The 10,159-nt window shown below is 45.6% G+C and overlaps 2 protein-coding genes across 2 annotated transcripts; one reads left to right on the top strand and one right to left on the bottom strand.

Moving 5' to 3' along the window:
* The first annotated feature begins 58 nt into the window (after positions 1-58).
* H2ac20 (H2A clustered histone 20) lies at positions 59-537 on the top strand. Its single transcript, NM_001408842.1, has one exon. The coding sequence runs from the start codon at positions 107-109 to the stop codon at positions 494-496; it is 390 nt and encodes a 129-aa protein (NP_001395771.1). The 5' UTR covers positions 59-106; the 3' UTR covers positions 497-537.
* Positions 538-627: 90 nt separating this feature from the next.
* Positions 628-1,061, bottom strand: H2ac21 (H2A clustered histone 21). Its single transcript, NM_001111341.2, has one exon. It carries the CDS (start codon positions 1,029-1,031, stop codon positions 639-641), a length of 393 nt encoding a protein of 130 aa, NP_001104811.1. The 5' UTR covers positions 1,032-1,061; the 3' UTR covers positions 628-638.
* Between the last annotated feature and the right edge of the window lie 9,098 nt (positions 1,062-10,159).

The raw sequence follows: 10,159 nt of genomic DNA, 5'->3' as shown, positions 1-10,159 counted from the left end.
CTCCCTCCTGACCCCACCCCTAGGAACGCCTATAAAGGTCTTAGAGCCAACCAACCTAGCTTCATCAGAGTTGTCACTTCAGCTAGTCTTACTCTACATCTTAGTTATGTCTGGCCGCGGCAAGCAAGGAGGCAAGGCCCGCGCCAAGGCCAAGTCGCGGTCGTCCCGCGCCGGGCTGCAGTTCCCAGTGGGTCGCGTGCACCGGCTGCTGCGCAAGGGCAACTACGCGGAGCGCGTGGGCGCCGGCGCGCCGGTATACATGGCAGCGGTGCTGGAGTACCTGACCGCCGAGATCCTGGAGCTGGCGGGCAACGCGGCCCGCGACAACAAGAAGACCCGCATCATCCCGCGCCACCTGCAGCTGGCCATCCGCAACGACGAAGAACTCAACAAGCTGCTGGGCAAAGTGACGATCGCGCAGGGCGGCGTCCTGCCCAACATCCAGGCCGTGCTGCTGCCCAAGAAGACTGAGAGCCACAAGGCTAAGAGCAAGTGAAACTCACTAATCCAAAAAAGGCTCTTTTTAGAGCCACCAAATCTTCATAAAAGGAGCTAACGCGCTAGTTTGTGACCAGCCCTTTGGTTGACACTTTGGTGGCTCTTAAAAGAGCCTTTTTGTGTGGGAAAGGATACTTAAGTTATTTGTTCTTTCCAGGCTTATGACTATCCGTTTTCTTCGGTAGTAAGACAGCCTGGATATTGGGGAGGACCCCACCCTGGGCAATGGTGACTCCTCCTAGTAACTTGTTGAGCTCTTCATCGTTCCTTACAGCTAGCTGTAGGTGGCGCGGGATGATGCGGGTCTTCTTGTTGTCGCGGGCCGCGTTGCCCGCCAGCTCCAGGATCTCGGCGGTCAGGTACTCCAGCACCGCCGCCATGTACACCGGCGCGCCGGCGCCCACGCGCTCCGCGTAGTTGCCCTTGCGCAGCAGCCGGTGCACGCGACCCACTGGGAACTGCAGCCCGGCGCGGGACGACCGCGACTTGGCCTTGGCGCGGGCCTTGCCTCCTTGCTTGCCGCGGCCGGACATGGCGGAATAAGCAATAACTGCTGCTTTTTCAAGGAAAGGATATGGAAAGGTGAAGCAATTTGGTGTAATTTATAAGATCTATTGGGAGGGGTGAAGAAAAAATAGTTTGATTGGCTTAAAACGGAGCTGTCTCCAACAGCCAATGGGATAGCAGAAGCTGGACTCAGTGGTTTACATCCTGCAGTACAGGAAATGACGGACTTTTGGAAAAGGGAATTTACCAATCGATGAGGGCCACATTAAAGCCCCCTATTTACATCGCAGGGCTTTTAAGGGCAGAAGAATTTCACGGAGCTGTTTACTGTCGTAAATTATAGAGGTTTGTTTTGTTTGCCCGGTTTAGAGGTGGAAAATCTAAACAAAACCAAGAGTACAAAATGCGAGGCACTCCCCTCGAAGTATGGGATTCTGCTCTGGGTTTCCCCCGCCCACGGCGCTTTAAATTACTCTCCAAGTCTCACCTTTGCTGTCTCACACAGGCAGACTCCGTAAAGGAACTAATGACCCTTGTCAGTACTCGCCCCCTTTCCCATCTTTGCCCCTGAATCGTTTGACCAAGGGCTAGATGACATTGTATCATCTCCTTTGACCTCTAGGAGGCGTCTGTCGCCACCTTTTCCCTCTAGCTTTCAATGTGTCCTCCTCCGATCTTTCCTTGGATTTTCTTTACCCTGCTCCGGTTCTCTCCCCACTTCTAAATCCACGAGTTCTGCTGAACTGCCCTCTCACCAGCTCTTCATTCCGGCGAGGCTCACAAGCTTCCAGCTGATCCAGATTCGTTTCACAAGCTCAGACTCCGATATCAGACGTTTACCAAATGTTTAATTCGTTTGTCTCAACAAGCATCATGTAGCATCGGGACATGAGCTCTGCATTCCTTTGCCCTCTTCCAAGAATTGCACCCACAAACTTTAAGGTACCAAGATAGGCAAGATACTAATCTTGCCTTTGTCACAACCACAACCCCTCCCCTCCTCTCCCCTGCCCTGTCTTTTACTTCCTTAACATCAAATCACCCATGTCCACTTCGTATCCCTCTCTAAGCGTCCAGTGAAAGCCCCAAATTAATCTTTGTGTGCAGACTCTGGCTAGAGCGATCATCCCCCACGTCTACCCATGCACTCTTCCTTTAAAATGTTTTAAGCCCTCAGTTTCTTCCTAGGGTCTTGCTTGTCAGGCTCTGTACCCAGCAAAATCCTTCCCTTAGTAATCCTATGAAAGCAGTATGCTTATTAAAGAAAATAATATAGTCCAGTTCTACCCTTTGAGGTTCTTTGTCACCCTCATAATTTTTCATCTTTAATATTCTTTGTCATCCTCATTTCTTTTGGGGGGGGGCTGTTAAGGTAGGGTATTTATTTTTATTTATGTGTATGGGTGTTTTGTTTGCATGGTGCCAACGGTGGGCAGGGCCTCGATTCCCCTGGAACTAGATAAATGGCTGTTAGCCACCACCTGTATGCTGGGAATTGAACCTGGGTCCTCAACGACTATTGAGCCATCTCTCTAACCCCTCAACCAGCACTTACCGAATATGGGGTGCCCAATGAACATCTGGGTCTTAAGACTAGTACAAAGAAGTCCATGATGAAATGTCTAGAAACATCAGGCTAGTGAATTATACTAATTAAACTACTTTTCAGTTTCTTCTTCTTGTTGTTGTTGTTTTTCTGAGACAGGGTTTCTCTGTGTAGCCTTCGCTTCCTAGAACTTGCTTTGAAGGCCAGGCTGACCTTGGAACTCAGCGATTCATCTGCCAACTGCCATAGTCTCCCATGCTGGTATTAAAGGCCTGCACAACCACCACCCCACAGTTAATGTTAGTTATATGCAGAAACTAGTCCTGGGGAAAATGTTATTATATACTTGGGTAATGCCTAAATCCCATCACAGAGCATGAAGTCACAAATCAAATCCCAGTATTTAGAAGGTTGGGTTATGAGGACTGCCAAGAGTTCAAGATTAGCCTGGGGGCTGGAGAGATGGCTCAGCGGTTAAGAGCACTGACAGCTCTTCTAGAGGTCCTGAGTTCAAATCCCAGCAACCACATGGTGGCCCACAACCATCTGCAATGGGATCTGATGCCCTCTTCTGGTGAGTCTGAAGACAGCTACAGTGTACTCATATATAAATAATAAATAATTTAAAAAAAAGATTTATAAGATTAGCCTGGACTAGTTGATGAAGGTGTTTCCTCAGTAAGTAAAATGTAGTATAATTCAGAAAATAATTCTAACCTTTTTTTACTTTTTCATTTTATTTTAGAAATGAATGAGTTTATAGCAAGGTCTGATGCACAGGGTTCACAGGTGGCATTTATGTGGGAGTATGTTGTGTTTCTCCAACATTAGCAATATATACAAAGAGCACTTGCTGCTCTTGCAGAGGAAATGGGTTCAGTTCTAAGCTCACAGCCATGTATAACCCCACCTCCCATAGCGGGCACGAAGAAATACATACAGGTAGACAAAGTACTCAGACTCCTAAAACAAATGGAAGAGGTGGTGCTCGCCTTTAAGCCTAGCACTCAGGAAGAGGTGGAACTCTAAGTTTGAGGCCAGCCTGGTCTACAGAGCCATTTCTAGGACACAGAAAAACCTTGGAGGGGAGGGGCTGTAAGGGAACTGTATCTAATTCTGGAAGATACACTTTCATTCTAAACTCTCCTTAAGTGTGCAGGGTATTTTGTTGGCCTTAGACAGCCAGTCCACTACCCAAGTTAACAGTGTCGACTTTTGAGGCATTTGGGGCTGAGAACAAAATCCAGACAACAGGGAAATCCTACACACACATCCCTGGCCCCTTGTGAGGCTCTGCGTGAAGGGCCAGCGAGCCCTCTGGCTTTCTTCTCAGTGACCTCTGTTGTGAAGAAGGCTAAAGGGACAGAGACGGCTGAACCCAAATGTGATAGGCCCTGGCCTTTTACCAAGTGGGTATGATGTTCCGTTTCATGGGCTCAGGCGGATTTAGGCCCTTGTTAAAGTCATGCAGTCCTCACTAGCCCAAGCTTTTTCAGACTCAGAACATACGCTTTATGACTTTATTCATAATCTTTCACTAACCAGATATTGGACATAATGAGGTCACTTGTCCACCATTACTTTCCTCTATGAAGGAGATTTATTTTGAGATTTTAAATTCTGGACCAAATCTTATTAGGTGAGTCTACATAGGCCAGAATGTATCAGGCTCCATAACTGTCTCTTGCTCCCCAGAGCTCCCTTCCCAGCATTTTAACCAGAGCCCTCCTAGAACAGACAAACAGGCCATTTGTAGAGTGCACACCATCACTAACCGGCTGGCTGGTATTTCCTTTGATGCCTCTGGCGTTGTTTGCCAAAGGCAGTGGAGTATCTTCCCAAACAGTTTAATGAAGCAAACATTTATTTAGTGCTGTCCCTCTAGTCCAACCATAGCCCCTCCCCTCCCTTGCCCTGCCCTCCCCTCCTCGATTACCACATGCAGTCCATTCCTGAGAGCTGAGTCAGGCCTTTCCATAGCTCTCGCCCACTGTGCCTTCGGTTGCCTGGCCCATGGGCTTCATCTTTGCCCCAGCCGTGTTCTCACCTTCCCAGTTTCCACCCTGCTTCCTTCATGAGGGTTTCCCCACTTGCACACAAATAGCCTGGGTGTGTCCACATGGCTCTGTCACATGTTCACAAATGACAGCATTTGCCCCTCTACCTTTTCTTAACATTTATTTCACCTCCATGTTTTCTTTCTATCAATAGTCACTGATTGCTTCTACCTACCTCATAGTAGGTAATTAACTATTTTGATATAAATTAGGTAAACAATTTACTCTTAGAGAATTCATGGTTTTTTCCCCCCTATGATATTTATTCTCCACACTTTCCAGATGCCACCAAGCGCTCAGCTGCTTAGCACACACAGGAACTAGCTGGGTTGGCTCTCCAGCACCCCATTGTAGTGAGAATCCTGGAATTTCGGTCTCTTTAAAAAACAGAAATATTATAAGAAGAGGCGGTATCACTAGTCCACGATTCCCATCAGGGCATCCACCCACTGGGCCAGGAGGGGAAGGCAGAGCCTGGGACTGGTGGAACCAGTTTGATTCCCAGTGAATGCCTATAGTATGGGAGAGACTGGAAGAGAGAGGCTTCTTTGGGAGTTTTAGGGCTATCTAGATCCTAATTGGCATGGAGAACTCCAGGTTTTTATGCGACTGGACTGATTACCACGGTCCTCGGTGGGGTGTTATGGTTATGTTCCAGAGCAGATAGAGGGAGGCGGGGAATGGCTTCACTCCCGCCGGTCTCAATTCTGAGATTCCCCGGGTCTGAGCTCATTCACCTTGCTAGTTCTTATGTCTGTCTGGTGACGTCATCCCACATGCCCTACAGAGACTCTTGTTTGTTAAAAAAGTGTGTGGGTGGGCAGCTAGTGAGAGTCACACCTACCCTAAAAAACCTATAAGTTTAAAGGTAGCTGGAGGAGAGACATCTTCTTCAGTTCTGGAGCCTCAGATAAGTCTCATGTTCCTGTAAATAACCCATGACCCATGCTCCTCTAACTGAGAAGCTAAATCTTTTAAATTCAGACTCCATTTTAGAGAAGAACCTGACCTAAGTTTGAACTCAGGTAAACTAACAGGCCAGTAGCTAGCATTAGTTTCCAAGTTACCCCCCAACAAAACCAAACCTAGCTCCAGTCTCTAGGCTAACCCCCAACAAGACCAGAGTCTCCAGGCTAACCTGCACCCCCAGGTTGCAAACCTGCCCCCCCAACAACCACCATCGCAAAGGGAAGCAGAAATTAAGTTTATGATATGACTCCCACCACCAGCCAATTATGTTAAAGGCCATAGTAACTTTCCAATGAGATGCTTGCCCACTCACCCCCAACTTGTAGCTTTCTATAAAACCTTGGGGCTCCTCTCTCCACCAAAAACCATCCTGCATGAGCTGAGGGGCCCAGCTAGTTCAAATAGAATAAAATCCCTGCTGTGAGTTGCATCAAATCGGCTTGTCTGTTTTTTTTATTTTTGTTTTTTTGTTTTTGGGGGTGGCGGTCGATACACTTCCCTGGCACTACATAACCAATAGTAATTAAACTCAGTCACAAAAGGAAAAAAGGACATGAAAAAAATAGTAAGAAAGATTTTAATAAAAATGAACATTTACAAAAGAAAGGGTTTTATAATGGTTACCTTGGAGCCAGAGGTATTAAATTCCACCTGTGCCTTCTGAAGCAATGGAAATTTCCTCTCATTCGGTAGAACTACACTGCACACTTGAGATTCCTAAGTTTGATGTGTGTGAACTATACCTCAGTGAACATAGCTGTTAGTGAACAAAAAAGTGGGACTGCATCGTGAGAGAACGGTGAGGGATTGTTGGTCACCCCAACCCTCAGGTTACAGGTGTTTGTCATACGCTGTGTCTGATTATATACAAGGTGGCCTCCATAATTTCTTAGGGCCTAATGCATCACAAAATCTTGATCTGCCCAAGACAGACCCTTCAGCAAATGAGAGATATTATTGCAACTATGATTGCATTAAAAACAAAGATGAAAAGCTTGCTATATACAGCTTGTACTTAATTTTTTCTTTTAAAATGAATAAATAAGTAAATAATAAAATTAGCAAGTTTAACTTATCAAGTTCAGCCTATTTATGTGTATGTCATGACCACTAGTAACTGAGGGTATGTATTTGAATATATTTGTTACATCTTTATATTTACTTTCCTTAATATGCTATTTTTACTCATTCATTTTTATTGAATGACTCTGGCCATTGTACTTATGGTCAACCTAAAAGTTAAATTTACCTTCTAAAGTGCTAAAAGTCCTAGGCATTCAAAGAAGAAAACCACTTTAGAATCTTACGAAATGTTCTCTGCAAATGCACTAAGAATAACGTTGGCCCCTTGCAGCTGTGCCTTGCTTCCTTTATCTGCCCAATACATTTGTGTTGTTGTTGTTGTTGTTGTTGCTGTTAAGACAGATCCTGCTATAGTGCCCAGTCTGGCCTCAAACTCAGTCATCTTACCTTAGCCTTTCCTAGTCATTACAATCATAGATGTGTGCCACTATGTCCAAGGTATTTATTTCATGTACTATATCTTATTGAACCCCACACATACAGACTATAGTCAATACCAGGCCCTCTACCTGGAGGCCTCTTTCCACAGGGTTAGTTGTCTATGCCCATTCAGATCTCCAAAGGTCATCTCTACTGCAAGGCTTTTCAGGACCACAGCTTCCCAGCATTCCCTGCCACTGCAGATTAGCCCGTCTCCATGACCCAAATGATTGAGCCTTTCTACTACCTGTGGATCCATGACAGCTTCCCTCTAGGATGTCTCGCCTTCACTCACGTTCTTCAGACCTACAATATTCACAGAGGTTTCTCTTGTCCCTCTGCTGCCTCAAATACACTCCTCACAGACTAACTGGAACTATCATTTGTTCAAGTAAACATTTTCATTCTTTTTTCTTTTCCTTCTTTGCGATTCTGTTGTGGGACCGGGGTCCTTCAGAGATTCACCAGTCCAACCCTGAGGGAATTTTAACAAAGAATAGGCATTTATGCAGATCTACATCTGAAAGGGCCAGGTCTACACCTTGGACTTGAGATTCCCAAATGTAGCCCTGAGTCACATTAGTCAGGGATTTATATAGGCTAAGAACACAGTTACATTCTGTTTATGTGCAAGCAGAAGGCTACATTCTGTTTTTTGCAAAGTCTTGGTAATCTGGAACAAAGTAGGCTTCTGTTTAGGGAAGCAGAAACAGCAGTTGACATAATGACCTCTTAGCATATCATATCAAACGACAGTTTGGTTAAAACAGTTTGGTACAAGACCAGACAATCAGAAAAGCAACCGAGGGGTTGGGGATTTAGCTCAGTGGTAGAGCACTTGCCTAGCAAGCGCAAGGCCCTGGGTTTGGTCCCCAGCTCCAAAAAAAAAGAAAAGAAAAGAAAAGAAAAGCAACCCGTAACAGACCTTAATGTTTGAAGGCCAATTTTGTTGATTAGCTCACTTAAGCACAGTAATTTTAAACTTTTAAACATAAAGTTCACCATCACAATTCCTTTTTGACCATATGCTTTCTCTACAGGTGATGTCATACCACCCCACAGAACACACCCTATCCCCGTAATTGTCTTTTATCTTTACTAACCCCTGACTAAGAAAGAGCCACCTCCAGTATACTTCCCAAGTACTAAAGTTAGTACACAAAACAACGATGAAAACCAAAAGAGTTCCATACATGCAAAACACACTCGTCCTCCTAATCCCAAAAGAGAAGCATCCCCAGGTGCTCAGTTGATCCCCAGGACCTCAGATGCAAACCCCCTGTACCCAGTCATTTCTCAAGGGAGGTTCTAGTATGACACAGCAGTGCTCAGGTGGCTTGTGAAATGGTATAATGGTTTTGTTGCTTCCTTTTGTATTGTTTTGCAGTGCTGGGGTTGGACACAGGGCTAGTGTTATATAGCAGTTTCTTCCATAATTGATGCATTCCATCTACCGGGAAACTCTCAAGTCAGAAAGCTTCAGGTAGTGCCCGAAATTGGATTCTCTAGGTCCCTCCCTCCCCAAGAGTACACAGTGAAGACTGCTAAGAGTTGTATGGTCTGAAAATCACCGAAAGAAGACCCTAGACTCAGATAGTCTGCAAAAACAAAGAGTGTTTATTCTGCAGAAACAACCAGTATGCAGAGGGTCAACCATTCTTTCAAATGGTGACCCTAGACAAAGGCATGCAGACCTTTTTACGGGCGACCACGGGGAACTCTCTAGAAGGATTATGTAATCTGAAATTTCATTGGTGGGTGGAGGGGGGTCACAGGTGGTCCGTGGTCTGCGTTCCTATGTCATGAACATTTAACCACAGGATGAAATAGGACTGCCCAGTGCAATGGCCCATTCTGAGATATTTCGCCATTTTTGTGGTTATCCCCAGGCTGTTCTGTGGGAGGGGGTTTATGATCTTGTTTGGTATTTTAAGATCTGTTCCTAGAGCTGGTGTCTTATGACTTAGTTTCTGGGACTTATGGTCTATTCCTGAAGCTGGTGCCTTACAGCCATTTTGAAATTAGGCCTGGTCCTTAGAATGGAGACAAATGGGGTTTACGTTGCCCTTTCAGAGTGACTCTCAGAGAAGCCAAGCTACCTGAAAAGTTTAGACCAACCAAGTCGCTTGGGAAAGACATTCTCCGACCTGTTGAGCTGCCTGTAGGCTGTGGAGTGTGCTCCAGGCTCCCAGCCCTTGTGAGCTGTTGTCCGTGCTGGGATAGGCTTTGGTGATGCAGCAGTCTGAGTCATTTCTGTTCCTGTAAGTACCCCAATGTTGGGTTCAGGGTGGAAGCCAAGAAAATTCACTTTAGAGACAGAAGCTTTAAAATGAAAACTTTATTTTCTGAGCACCCAGGGAAGCGGGCAATTCAGGATCTGAAAGAGTCCGAGAAGGGAAATTTTACAACATTTTTAAAGAATGAGAACACAAAGCTGGGGGGTGGGGGAGGAGGGAAGCTACGATGTTATGCAATTATATTTTGACATTATGGGTTAAACAAGGGAGTAGCATTAGAGACTGGGCTGTATCCAGGGCACCTGGCTTCAAGATCCTTAATGTATTCTCCTAGACATTAGGTCCAGAGCTCAGAGTGAGGCGGGGAGAAGGGAACAGGTCAGCTGCCTGGAGTTAAGGCACAACAGGCAACTGGTTATGTATTTTTTATAACTCATGCACCTTGGTTTAGATAACACAGGTTCTATAGTCTTTACCTGTTCATAGACAATTAAGAAAACATTTGGAGAGGTGGGATGGGGGTTCGTTCTTAGGCCTGGGAACATGAACTTGTTTGTCCCTGACGGCAAGATGAAGAAGTTGTCCTTGAGATGGCTGGACTCAGACAACTGTCTCCGTACAAGGTGTCCCTGAGATATCTGGACTCGGATAACTATTTACAACAGAAGCTATTTGGTTTTGGGGAAGTCCCCAGCTCCTCTAGGAGCTTGAATTTAGTTTCTCCCTATGATTAAATGGAGTTGGAAAAGGAAATGGTAGTCCTTAGAATACATTTCTTTTGCTTGTTCCCAACACCCAGTGAAACTCATTGGTCCACTAAATTGGACTTTGATGGTATCACC

This window comes from Rattus norvegicus, chromosome 2 (assembly GCF_036323735.1).
Source record: "Rattus norvegicus strain BN/NHsdMcwi chromosome 2, GRCr8, whole genome shotgun sequence".
In the NCBI taxonomy this organism is placed as follows: domain Eukaryota; kingdom Metazoa; phylum Chordata; class Mammalia; order Rodentia; family Muridae; genus Rattus; species Rattus norvegicus.
This window is presented reverse-complemented; position numbering and strand designations above follow the sequence as displayed.